The 14,855-nt window shown below is 34.6% G+C and overlaps 1 protein-coding gene across 1 annotated transcript in view; it reads left to right on the forward strand.

Moving 5' to 3' along the window:
* Positions 1-14,855, forward strand: part of LOC107588088 (myosin-IIIa-like) — a 55,366-nt gene that overhangs the window by 37,073 nt on the left and 3,438 nt on the right. The window contains exons 8-12 of the mRNA XM_016276099.1: positions 2,288-2,364; positions 5,980-6,125; positions 10,171-10,236; positions 10,557-10,712; positions 13,094-13,132. Of these exons, the coding sequence (XP_016131585.1) occupies positions 2,288-2,364; positions 5,980-6,125; positions 10,171-10,236; positions 10,557-10,712; positions 13,094-13,132 (484 nt within the window). The remainder of the gene's footprint in view (positions 1-2,287; positions 2,365-5,979; positions 6,126-10,170; positions 10,237-10,556; positions 10,713-13,093; positions 13,133-14,855) is intronic.

A 14,855-nucleotide genomic window follows, 5' to 3' on the forward strand; every position in this document is an offset into this window, starting at 1 on the left:
TATATATTAGTATTATTATATATATTTTTTTAAATTATTATTTTATATTCTGTCTCCATCAAACCATGCAAACCTCACTTGAACGTCACTCCGTTTACCCTGTAAACCAAATTTTTTCCAAAAAGAGTATTTTTTTATTTGTTGAGTGCTTGGTCAGAGACGCGCTGGGGGCGATATCTGTCTCCCACTGTCAGGAATGGAGCCATGATGAGTGGGTGGCTGTCGGACCGCGGCTGTATGCAGAGGTTCCACGTGCCCACGTCTCAGAGCGCTCAGTCACGCAGGGCTAATGCGTTATCCGTGTGAAGGGGCTCACGCTATGCTGAGCAGATAAAGCCCCCACACTGACTCATCTGAATGGGGAACAAAAACTGCATTATTAGACAAAAAGAGCGAGAGGAGGGGAGGGGAGGGTGGGTGGTTGGAGGAGGACGCTTTAGTGGCTTTGTCATGAATATTCTAATTGTCAGTGTTATCTCTGATGATTATTAAGACTGGCCCCAGGGCCACGTGCAGATCTAATGTAGCAGAAAGGGAACAGCCGCAGGAGACTGTTTAGTGCTGTGTGTGCTTGTGTATGTGTGTTTAACTGTTATTCTTCAATACGTCTATTGTCTGTTGTCCATTTCCAGCCGACAGCATATGTGAATCCATGTTTCTGTATTTGTCTCTGGTGTAGTGGGGATTTAATGTGTTTGTGAGTCTTGTGACTGCAACGAATCCAAGAATGGGTTGTTTACTGGTGATTCAATAGCTCTAATCCGAAACTGATAGAAGATTCCTTTAAAAACAATTCTAAATATGAATCATGTGTTCATAGCTAAATTTAGCAGTACAACATGATCTGCTCTAATCTAAACATTTCAAATTCTATGTGATTTACAGATTTTAATTGAATGTGTGTTTCTTCACAGCAGAAATCCAATTTTCTAATATCTTGTTTCCCAGGAAAAATATTTACATATACTGAAGTTGTGGCTTGGAACAAATGACACTAGATTTGCATTTTCTGAAGGAAAAGAATAGGGTTACTTTTAGGTAAGTTTAGGTTTTAGGCTTTGGTTTAGCTATTTAGCTGTTGCTGACTATAGATATTTACATAGATGCAAAATAGAAAAAACCAGTCGCAATTCAGTATGCAAACAGATATAAATAAGACCAATCAGATTTCAAATGTAAGTATTATGATGATATCATTGATGTTGGTGAGATTTATTTTAAAGTAAGCAAGTATGAGACTTTCAAAATTCAGTCTTGAATTACTTAAAAATAATAGCATTTACAACTAATATCATTCCTTTCATAATAAGAATATGAATAAGAATAGTAAAATTGAAAATGTAAAACTTATCTCAGTCAAATGTCAAATCTATCATATTCACATCAAGAAAATTAGGTTAGTAGATTGTGTATTCCAATCCCTAAAGTTTTGGTCACATTTACTGTTGTTCTGAGAATTTTGGCAAACCAAATCCAGTTGTTTCAATAGGAAACTACTTGAGGGCACAGGAGCTCCTCACATAGATTTCCCAAGCTGCTCGGTTTGAATTTTGTGTGACGTTTTTTTTCCTGCAAATTTGACTTCACCATAAAAGCTAAACTTGCGCTGTGAAAAGTGCAAAATTTTACTTCCCATATTATGTCGTTTTGGTGATACAAATTAATATATTTAGGTTGTAAATTGTTAACCAGTGATAGTAAAACATATTTTTGACTTAAATAAATCCAGTTAATTTACTGTTACTTCTTTTAGTTTACCATTTTTCAGTGATGTTTAACACTAACCACTCTCTTTGTATATCCTTGCAAGCACCATTCTTTCCTTCAGTCAAGTAAGATTCTCTGAAAATTAATATTAATATCTTACATAATTTAGCTTCTTATGTAAATTGTATGTAAATGCACTCGTTTAAAGGAATAGTTGACCCCCCAAAAATCAGAAAATGATTATTTTACTCTCCATCATGTCTTGTAAAAACCCATATAGCATAATGTCCGTTCTGCTTTTACAGTAACAGTGAAGGGTGACCACAGCTCTTAAAAAAGATTTTCAAGTCTCAGTCAGAAGGCTCATGGGTCAGTGCTGGGTTACTATGATCACTGCATCCAAGACAACACGTTTTTTTTCTTTGTGACCTTGTTTGATCTCTATTCAAATTGTGTTTCCATTGCCACTCAGCTAGTACAGACAATCTAAAGACATTCCTTGAATCCAGAAGCCATTCATTGAATTTGTACGGATAACTACCTTTCATGATACTTTGTTGGTGTTTCTTCCTCTGATCAGGGGTATCGGCCCAGCTTACAAACACCCGGCTACGGAGGAACACTTCGGTCGGAACGCCATTCTGGATGGCCCCTGAGGTAGGACCGTTGGCAAGTAGTTTGCAAAGCATGGAGGTGACTTTGTGGGCTGCAAATGTTTTTGTTTACTTATAGTTTTTCCATAAGATTTCCATATGAGACAGGCGAGGAGGACTACAGCTCTGAAGTTGTTTTGAGAGTCGTAGCCAAAATTTTCATATGACTCAAGGTTAGAGGCTTATGTGCCTCAATTTGTCCTAGGTGTCAATACAATCAAAACACAAACAGAGATTTATTATTAGTGCATTTTTAGACTTCTAAACATCTGTGAGGAACATTCTAGGTTCATTTCTGGACTAATCGCGTGGATTAAATACTAAAGGCGCTGGACAGTTTATTTGTGTTTCTAATTCTGAGGTAAGACCACCTGTATTCCATTCTGCAGTTTTCTATCCACATAAGGTTTATGGTACAATATTAAAAGTTAATGTAGAGGTCTAAATAGATTTTTTTTTTAAACGGAGAAATACGGTTTTGATTTTTTTTCCTTCACAAAAAGGCATGTTTTTATTAGCAGCTCTTTTGCTTAGATTTATTATAGTAGATGTATATTTCTCTCATCCCTGCTTAGTCTCTCTCTTTGTCTCTTTTCAATGATATTTCTATCTTCTATATTTAAAAAAATATATAAAATGAACATGCATTTAGTTTGTGTAATATTCTTATGTATTTTCTGTATTATTAAACTATTATTATTCTGCACTATAAGGTCCCAGTTTCAGTTGCTTGCGTAGTATTACAACTAGAGATGCTCCGATTGCAATTGTCTTGGCCAATTCCGATTTCGGATTTTTATTTTTTATTTTTTGTTCTGTTTTTCATTCTAAGAACTAAAACTGACAGCATATACAAACAAAAAAACTACTTTTTCAATGCAAGAAAGAAAGAAAGAGTTACACATTACAATTTCCCCTATTTGGAATAAGTTACAGATCTTCTCTCACTTAAACAACTCTGAAAATAAAGTGCTCTGTGACTGGAAAGAGGTAGAAATGAGTTTGTATATTTTGTAAATAACAGAACAGATGTCATGTCCTACTGTTTATGGGCATTTTCCCCTAACCTTATTAAATGTATGTGTCATCTTTCACATCAACTTCTTACATTTGTTTCACTTAGTTAAGATAATAAGTCACTGTAGATTTGTTAACCTTCAAATGAAATCAGTATTAACAAAATCCGTCTTTGTGCTGCAGAGGAAACAAAAGCATTAGATGTATTTACACAGACTGTTTGATAAACCTGAGGTGGCATAAATAATGTGATAATATTAATGTTTTATATATTTTTTGAACATTCAAATAAGAAGTGTTGGGAAAAAATCAATAATGCGTTAAATATGAAACCACCAGTAGGTGGCGACAAATGGTTGTTTAAATGTGAGTCATTGAGTAATTCATTCAACTGATTCATTCAAATGGATGGCCGTTTATCAATACCAAGTACGCAAAGTTCGGACTTGCATCCTCGGTAGTTTGGACTTCGCAAGTTCGACTCGGAAGTGCAAACTCCTGAGGACGGGAGGACACAAGTCCGGTAATTCTGCAAATGGAACAGCAGTGTACTTGATAACGTCAGTCAGCTCGCCTTGACTACTCCGGTTATCCTCACTGTATGTATACAATACGACAAAATATGATATCAAATACCACTGCCTCTTTTCGTTTTCATTTAAACATATTAATAACCGCAAAAATGTAGTTCGGGGAACGTACATACATTACAGTGAAACGGAATATATCAAAAAGCATTGCCTCTTTTCTGTTTCATTTAAAATATTAATAGCCACAAAATGTGGTTCATGCAACGCGTACACGCATTACAATAAAACGAAATCATATCAAACACCACTGCCTTTTTGGGGGTTTTTTTAAATATAAAACACAACCCTTTTGGTTTTCATTTTAAAAATATAAAACATATTAATATGTGCACATATACTCTGATTATCTTCACTGAATGTATAATAAAATGAAATATGACAAGCACAACTCTGCCTTTTTTGTTAAATGTGAGTTTTAATGAACAATAATAGCCATTATAAAAGTATAACTATAAAGTATAAGATACTTATGTAATAGGAAATAAGACAAAAAAGCAAACCATTCAGTCAAATGTATGCAACAAAGTCAGCGCTGTATTACGATTAATAAATAAATAATTTATGAAACATAACTTTGTGCTCAGCCGAAACTATATGACCTGGAAGAAATAATAGATTCATGAGACCAAAGATGACCCAAAATGAATTATATCTCATGTTTAACCACTACAGAGACATCAGAGCCAGCGGCAAATGTCAGAAGGACTAGCCAAGTTGAGGCTGCTCTCGGCGGGATACATGAGCACTGAGCGCCCGCTGATCACGTGGACCTCACCTCTCCGAAATGGGCGAAGCAAATTTTCAAATAGGCGCTATCTTAATAAATAAACCGAAGATTTGAGTTTTAAACAACTACATTCTCGCCTGAAATACTCTTAGAACTGCATTTCATGACACAATAACAGTAATATTTTGAAAATAATGCGGGTTTTCTCTTCCGCCATTAACGCTCGCTGGTTGGTGCGAAATGCATTTTGGGATACCTGGCTGCCTCAAGTTTGCACAAGTCACCTCTGGATGCATCCTTGATAAAAGGGGCGCAGCAAGAACACATCCGGGGATTGGAACTGTACTTGGCTAGATGTGAACTTTGAATTGGAAAAGTACTTGGGCGACGACTTATGACGTTTCACGAGTCCACAAGACAAGAATGCATATTGAGAAACGGCCGATGAATGGATGACTGAATCATTGACTCACTTGATTTGTTCAAAAATGGGGATTCATTTAGTAGCGAAACAGAGACACACAACCATTCTGCCATGGCTTTGGAACTATTTTCGTTTGCGAAATTAAGCAAAAACAGTCAATAGTATTGTGTCTGAAATGTAAGTCACTTCATTTTAACTTGTTTATTGAACTGCCATTGTATAAAATCAGTGTCACATTGCAATTATGCTGATATTCGGGGAAACATCTTGGTCGTGCAATGTTGCTTACCTATTTTTTTTTCCACCGCAGTATGCATCTGTAACTTTCTGTGAGTTGCTTTGTGTGCTGTTTGCGCTCATTTGTTTTGATTTCTGCACGAGTCTCTCTCTCTCACACAGGCTGTGCGTGCTCTGTGTTTCCCCTACGGTTTACTTTGGCCCTACTCGTATTACAAATTGCGAACTTTGTCTTCTTCACTCACAGTGGCCGGTTGATCGGTGCATTTCTAATTACAACGTACTGTAAAACAAAAAGAAAATTAATAATATTATTATTATATAGTGAAAGAATGCTTTATTTTGTAAAATGCCTGTACCAGTATAGAATCTCTTTGAATTTAATTTAAAAAATTCATTTTTCTTTTAATTTTTTTCTTATTTTAATATTCAAATAACAAAATTATTGTCATTTGTCATTGTCAGTCAGATTAGAATCAGCAAACATGGCAATAAAATATGTGAAACATTTTGTTCAACAGATATACCGGTGGAATTTCTGTGCTCTGGTGACACTGTTCAACAGTCAATGTCCGTTATAAACATTTGCAGTTCAGTAATGACTGTGTTTGTGTATTTGACCAGGTCATCGCATGTGAGCAGCAGCTCGACTCCACGTATGACGAGCGCTGTGACGTGTGGTCTCTGGGTATCACGGCCATAGAGCTGGGTGATGGAGACCCGCCCCTTACTGATCTTCATCCAATGAGAGCTCTCTTCAAAATTCCAAGGTGACGCTCTTATTTAGGTTTGACACTTGTTGTACACAAACATTGATTTGTATGACTACTGTACAAAATATTCAAAAAGACCTCACAGTCCACAAGGTCAGGTTTGTGTCAGTATATGGAATAATTTGTGATTTTAGCATGCGGATGGATGGCACTGCTGCTTACTTGGGCCTTGGAGCTGTCAGAAGCCAGGCTGGTTTCATTCTTAGGTCTTTTTTAGTGCTGCTTTAATGTACATCAGTTTCTTGAAATGCATGTGTCTTTGTGGACACAAGAAAGAGACCAAGCAATTTTTCTCTCCATCCACCTGTCTGACGGTGAAATTTGATTGTTTACTCTTTTCAGGCTCAGAACAGAAACTGTTATCACTGGTGTCATCTTGATGGTGCAGTACTTTTGTGTTATAATACACCTCACATGCATGCACACACACACGCACACACAGAGAGAGAGAGCATCAGTCCATTGAGCGCTGTGTTGTCAGAGCAGTGGCGTTCTGACTACAGTCAGTGGTGGGGGTGGTGGGTATAATCACAGAGCGGTGTGGTGATGTTTCTGACTGCTCATGTACACACTGCAGGCTGTCTTCGTTGGGTCTCTCTCATGTTCTCTTTCCTTCTTATTAGAAAAACACACCTTACACCCCCCACACCCATCCAGACTGAGAATAGGCAATGCATTGTGACAAAACTGGAACGCAGCCATTAGAATCTCAAATCTGAATGTTCTCAAAATATTTCACTGAAGATTTATTTTGAAATGCATTTTTATATTTAGATCTGCACTATTATTAAAAATGTTTTTCAACGTCTCACCAAAGCTGCATTTATTTAAATAATACACACATCATCAACATTATCAAAAATACATTTAAAATAGTCATATTGTTAAATATTATTACAATTTAAAATACATATTTTGTACTTTAATATATATTTGACATATATTTTAACATTTGATTCTTTGATAAACAGGAACAAAAATATTTTGTAACATTATACATGTCTTTTTATTGTCACTTTTGATCATTTTAATAGATTCTTGCTGAATAAAAGTATTTCAGGCTCAAATCTAACCCTGAACGTTTCAGCATTATTTTATTTTAGGTTACATATTAATATTAAAAATGTATATAAAAATGTATTTATTTATTTGAAAAATAACTATAAATGTAGGCTTTAAAATGAGATATTTGAGACAACTTTTTGTTGATAAATCACTCTCACAATTAGCCAGATTTGAACTTGTGTCTCTTATGCTGAATGATTATGCCTTGGGTAAAATCAGAGGAGATCAGACATGACTCTGGCACTCTAGGGTTCGAGAGCTGGTATGTGCTCAGTGAACGGTACAAGGCCAGTGGCACATGCTGATGACATATTAAGTGTTACATTTGTGTGACCCAGATTAGGCCAGACTAAGCCTCGAGCCCTGGGCACAACATGTCTGCGTTCAGCCCCCCTGCCACCGACAGACAGGAACACACACATTTAGCCAGCGGACAGGAGCTGAGAGCCAAAATAAACCAGAAATAAACACATGCAATGAGAGAGATGATACATGATCTGAATATGCTACTGACATGTAAATGGCCAAAAAAAGTTTCAATTGAGGGTCTCAGTAACTGCTGAATAAATCTCTCCCAGTTATCAGTGCTTTAACATATAACAACATTAAAAGCATGACAATTCTTCCATTAAAGTATAAATACTTTATACGGTGGAAGCCTGTTTCTGCCACAGAATGATAATAATAACAACAACAATAATAATAATAATAATAATAACTTAAATCAATAAAAACACAATTGTGACTTTTTAATCTCATAATTATGATTTTTTTTTCTTCTTGTAATTCTGAGATATATAAACTTGAATGAAAAAGAGTTGTGAGATTAAAAGACGCAATTTTTTCATAGTGGAAACAAATAAAAACAGAATTGCAAGATTTAGATTTATGAGGAAAAGATCAGAAAGTCAGTCACAATTCTGTTTTTGTCTTGCATTTCCAATTTTTTTGCAAGAATAAAAAAAAATCATATATGTATGTACTGTATTTATTTGTTTGTTTGTTTCTGTGGTGGAAACGGGCTTCCATATAATTTAGCAAGGATGCATTAATCATGATCAAAATTAAGTAAAAATAATAATAACAATGTTACAAGAGATTTTTTATTTCAAATAAATGCTGTTCTTTTGACATTTTTATACATCACAGAATCATGAAAATCATGAATTTTCAGCATCATTACTGCAGTCTTCAGTGTCACATGATGCTTCAGAAATCATTCTAATATGCTGTGTTGCTGCTTAGATAATAATATTTCACAACATTTCACTATTTTGATCAAATAAATACAGCCTTGATGAGCATAAGAGACACCCTTCAAAAACATTACAAAATCTTACCAACCCCGGTCTTTTGAACGGTTATGTACTTTGTTGATTATTTGGTGCTTTTATTAGTGACGTATGACTTACCAGAACAAAACACATCCCAGGCCACATTATTGTTGCTGTATGAATGCTGTGCTCTGAACAATGTGCTTTAAATGGCAGAAGGCTTGTTGTTTTCATCTGTAATCTTTTATTTTTTGCTGCTGCATTTTCCGATAAGGATGCACTTTAATAGTCGAAGCGTTTCTCCAGTCTGACACCCGCTGTTTGTGTGGGGTGCAGCGTGTGATAAGCAGAGATGTATGCCCCCCCATTAGGGTAATTAATCGCTGTCAGAGGTGCAGAGCGTGCTCCTGATGCGCTAGCCGTTGGGCTGTAGTACACCTCCTCAACCCCTCTACTAATAGCCCCCTTCACCAGGACACCTAATGATGGCTAATTAGCTCTATTGTTCCACAGCAGGGAATGCTTGTCAGGTCCTCTGTGACACCGTTAAGTGTCTATCTGCTTACTTATCTACATTTACAGGGAAAAGCTTTTTGGCAGCCTTCACGGCTTCACAAAGCTTTCTCACATGAGCACAAATTCACTGCAAATTTCACTTTCACTCATGCAACCTCAAACAAAAACAAAGGTGATCAGGGTTAGCTGTCACTATTTTTACACCGTTGAATATTTCTTTGCCTTTTTTTCCTCTCTCTTTATGGTCACAAACTTTAATATCTTCACTACAAAACCATATTAAATATTCCCACTGTTATTACCCAGGAAAACCATTTTATTACCCATTTAGCCTGCAGTGGGGCATGTTGTCACTCCATTTGAGATAAATTGTAAAAATGGAAACTGGCTGTTTATTGGCATGGATTGAAGAAGAATACATAATAATAATAATAATAATAATAATATTAATATGAATATGAATAAAAAATAATAATACAATTAAATAGTGCCTAAAGTAACAAACATGCCATGTTTCATAACATATATCTGTTTAAAGTGTATTATGGGCTATAGTGGCTTTCCAACTAAATTTTAAAAGAACCCAAACTATAATAATATAAATAATAATATAAATAATTATGTAGAATTCATCAAAATCCTCAGTATGATGACAGAGTATTTGAAAGTCCCATCTTGCATTTAAAATAGATTGTTTGTTTACTCTAAAACATGCTTGAGCCTTAGTTGGACCAACCTGTAAAATACAGTGCCCCTCCACTAATATTGGCACCCTTGGTAAATATGAGCAAAGTCGGCTATGAAAATAAATCTGCATTGTTTATCCTTTTGATCTTTCATTAAAACAATTCACAAAATTCTAACCTATCATTGAAGTAAAACAATTGAAAGTGGGGAGAAAATCTCATGATGAAATAAATGTTTTTTCTCCAATGCATGTTGGCCACAATTATTGGCACCCCTAGACATTATTATGAGTAAAATGTCTCTGAAGTATATTCCCATGGTCTGTGCTTGAAATGATTCATCTAAACAACAGACAATTTGAGGCAGTAATCTAATAATCTTATCAAGTGAGGAGTGCCTTTTCCCTTTGAAATAAATGGGATCAATTTGCTGTGAGCAGTTGTCTCCTCATTGCTCTCTCACACTTATCTTTGTCTATTTATCTGTTTTTCTCCGTACAGAAATCCTCCACCCACCCTACACCAACCAGAGCTTTGGTCAAACGATTTTAACGATTTTATATGCAAGTGAGTAACGCAGGTTAAACGTATTTGTAATTATAAGTACAGCATTGGCAAATACAAAGTTTGCTGGTTGTTAAAGTTTTGTTAGTTGTTCTTTTTGACACTGATTTTGTAGGTTAATTACTCTCATAAAGAGCCATGCCTCGTAAAACTCTAATTATCCTCCTGCTGTTTCGCCAGAACATTGTTTGTAACTGAATTCATCTCGACAACCTTTAGCTTGTTTGCTTTTCCGGAATCTGGTCCTTATCAGTTGCCATTTGATGTGATATCTTGGACATTTTAGCACAAATTCTCCCATTTTTCGATTGTGTCCCCTTCAGGTGTCTGATAAAGGATTTTGAGCTCAGGCCCAATGTGTTTGACCTTCTTCAGCATGTCTTCATCAAACAGATTGTGGGCCGAGAGAAGACGCTGCAGAAGCAGCTGATGGAGCTAATCGACCTCAACCAACAAATGGGCGTTATCGAGAAAACAAGGTAGTTAGACATAAATATCAGCTCTAGTGCTTTCTGCGAGTCATACAATGTGTTCGACGTGACAAAAACAAAGTCTTTAAAGTGTCGCAAGTTTTAATTTGAACTGTGTTTCTAACTTTTACAATTTAAAGGCTACTTTTTGTCACTAAAAACTTTGACAGATCTACAGATTAAAACCTTTTACCCTCACATTAGATGAAACTTCCAGCCATATTAGTGACCTAGAACAAGTAACATTCTACCTATTCCTGTGTTAAAAAAATACGCTTAAATGTAGTAAAACTATATTTTAAAACTGGACTTCAAATTGTACTGTAGATATGTGACCCTGGACCACAAAACCAGTCATAAGGGTACATTTTCAAAATTGAGATTTATACATCATCTGAAAGCTGAATATAAATAAGCTTATAATGAAATAAATACGATTTCCATTTTAGGATAGGACAATATTTGGCCGAGATACAACTATTTGAAAATCTGGAATCTGAGGGTGCAAAAAAATCCAAATATTGAGAAAATCGCCTTTAAAGTTGTCCAAATGAAGTCCTTAGTAATGCATATTACTAATCAAAAATTAAGTTTTGATATATTTACAGTAGGACATTTACAAAATATCTTCATGGAACATGATCTTTACTTAATATCCTAATGATTTTTGGCATAAAAGAAAAATCGGTAATTTTGACCCATACAATGTTTTTTTGGCTATTGCTACAAATATACTCCAGCGATTTAAGACTGCTTTTGTGCTCCAGGGTCACATATATTAATGAAATAAAAGGCCACTTAAGTGTGCCTAAATAGAGTACACTTTCATGACTATGTTAGTAATTAAGTGCATTTTTTAATAATGTCAAATTAAACATTTTACTTTAAAGTTAATTCGAACTCATTGTTTTAATCATCTTTTTTGTGTGCTGTAAAGACATACAATTAACTAGCTGATTATAATTTTAACTATAGTGCGTTATTCAATCATACATTTAAAGTTACATTACATTTTAATTGTACTAAATCACAACTTCATTATTACAAATGTGTAATTAAAAGGATCATTGCAAAAGTTTTAATTTCAGTTAGGCATTATTCTAAACATTACATTCAGTTAATAATCAATTATGTTATTTTAAAGTATATTAATTTTGTAATGAATACTTCTTTTTAAAAAGTATGATAAAGTGTACTTGTTTTTCACAAGAAATGACTGGATGAACTCTACCAGAGATTGTATAAAGAGAAACAGTCCATTTACGCAAAGAGAGGAAACCTTACTTGATGTGGTAGCTGTTGTTCTGCTAAAAAAAAACTGATGCATTCTTATGTAGAATTCATCAAAATCCTCAGTATGATGACAGAGTATTTGAAAGTCCTATCTTGCATTTAAAATAGATTGTCTAAAACATGCTTGAGCCTTAGTTGGACCAACCTGTAAAATACAGTGCCCCTCCACTAATATTGGCACCCTTGGTAAATATGAGCAAAGTCGGCTATGAAAATAAATCTGCATTGTTTATCCTTTTGATCTTTCATTAAAACAATTCACAAAATTCTAACCTATCATTGAAGTAAAACAATTGAAAGTGGGGAGAAAATCTCATGATGAAATAAAAGTTTTTCTCCAATGCATGTTGGCCACAATTATTGGCACCCCTAGAAATTATTATGAGTAAAATGTCTCTGAAGTATATTCCCATTCATATTTACATTTTTAGCACACCAGGGTGACTAGGAACATGAAATTGTCCAGGCATGATGACTTCCTGTCAAAGACAAAGGCCAAATTCACCTAATCATCCATCAAAGAAAATACCTAAAGCATTGAAAATCCCCATTTCCACCATCAGGGCAATAATTAAGAGATTCTAATCAACTAAAGATGTTACAAATCTGCCTGGAATATGACGTGTGTCTATATCGTCTTAATGTACTAATTTTTTTATTTTTTTTACAGCTGCCTTTGCGCATATTTACCAAGGGTGCCAATATTAATGGAGGGCACTGTATATAGCTCCCATTTTCTGTGCCATCTGTGCTTATTAAGCAAAGTGTATGATACCCTTGTCAGATTTGATTTCTATTTTATTGAAACATAATGTCGACAAATTATACTTAAAAATTAAACTATTATTGACCGTGTCCATCTAGAGCATGTTTAAACAAACAACAATTGATAAATAACTCAAAACTCAAGAATGAGTCCTCTGTAATCAGTCTTGAAAGCCAGAGATACATCAGAATTACTTATATTTTTAAATCTTACATAAACACGTTCATAAAAATATAAGGATTTCTGCTGACCGCAGTGCTAGCCATTATAGTGGAACCATCACAAACCCTGCTTTGCTTCTAAGATATTAACTTTATTTTTATCATTTAAGCCATCTTGGAATATCTGAAAGGAGAGACAGTGATTCCAGGTAGGAGATATTGACTGTCAGTCACATGGGTTAGATCAAATCTACTTCATGTGGATTTAGCAGTAGCAGCTTCCTGTCTCTGATCATATGTCGTGGCGACTTCCCTTGCAGCTTTCCCAGAAGTGTTGATTGTGTACCCAATGGTGTGTTTTTGTGATTCACAGAATGTGTTGTTAGGCAGCTAATTTTTGCAGTTTTAGTGTATAATACCAATATCATTGAGAATATGTGCTCATATGTTGTGCTTTTCTTTGCTCTATAATGAATAATCTTAAGAGTGCTTAGGATGTAGGGTTTATTCAAGAGTTATTCTTTTAACCATCTGGTGCTCCTCATTTGGGAGTCACACTTGTGATCTTCACGGTCAAAAGTGACCGGACACTTAAAATTTAACTTTTCCCCCCAGTAAAATCGATGTAACATATTTTATATATAATATTTTTTTTCTTTTGTATTTTGAGATAATTTCATGATACTAATTAATATTTATGCATTAAAATTGATGATAAAAATTGATGTATTTTTATATTACTTTTCAATTAATGCAGTATTGCCTTTAAAATCCAATTTTTAAGCCAGATTAGTGCTATCTGGTGGGAGTAAAATGAGAAAAACATCTGCAATTCCATGGTTTAGCCCATAGATTCCAGTATAGCTCTATATACTATATAAGGCCTATAAATTCTCTAATTGTTTTTAGACATAAATACTTGTTTTATAAAGTTGTGGGTTTAGATATATATTTAGACATTCTCAAAGACAACTTTTTGTAAAGGTTTAGTTTTTTTTATTTTTATTTTTTGAAATGTTGATTTGAAGCGTCAGTTTTTTAATTATTATTACTACAGTCAAACTTGAACACAGAGAAAGCATTTTGTTAAACAAAACATTAAAATTCTATAAAAATGAACAGGAATGTTTTATCAGAGCTTAATTCTTCAGGGTCTGATTTGATTTCAGTTTTCTGACTCGGTTTGGCTATATGGTTATAGCCATACCAATTCATTTGAGTGTGTATAATTGTGTGTGTGTGTGTGTGTGAGTGGATGTCTGTTTTGCACTCTTGATGTTTTAAAGTGTAACCCCTTCCTTGCTGTCCACTTTTTTTACTGCATTACTGCAGAATTGCTGCTTTTATTTCAAGGATTCAAGGATTCAAAGCGTTTATTGTCATATGCCCAGTGAGGAAAACAAGTTTCCCTGAGCAATGAAATTCTTACTTTGCTGTCCACAATGAATGCCAAGACAGTGCAAAACTATACACACACATACATACATACAATGTAAGAAACATAATAATAAAAACTATGCTGCAGTAGTAGGAATATAGACTATGAAAAAATTGAAATATAGACTATGTGTATCTATACATGCGAGAATAGAGTAGAAATATAGAATGTGAAAATAGAAATATAGACTATGCATATGGTATCTATATATGCGAATGTACAATATTAACTTATGTGCAAAAAACAATAGTGCAGTAACATGTGCAAATTGAGTGCAACTACATGATAACAATAGCAGCAGAAACAGTAACAGATGTGCAAATTGAGATGAGGCTACATAAGTAATATTAACAAATATACAATGGTCGTAATAACAGCAATAACATTACAAATGTTCAAATGAGATGAAACAATTTGGACCGACTGTTCTCTGAGATATATAAGTCCAAGATTTGCAATTTGAGTGCAACTACATGATAACAATAGCAGCAGAA

This window comes from Sinocyclocheilus grahami, unplaced genomic scaffold, assembly GCF_001515645.1.
Source record: "Sinocyclocheilus grahami isolate Dianchi unplaced genomic scaffold, SAMN03320097.WGS_v1.1 scaffold98.1, whole genome shotgun sequence".
Taxonomy (NCBI): domain Eukaryota; kingdom Metazoa; phylum Chordata; class Actinopteri; order Cypriniformes; family Cyprinidae; genus Sinocyclocheilus; species Sinocyclocheilus grahami.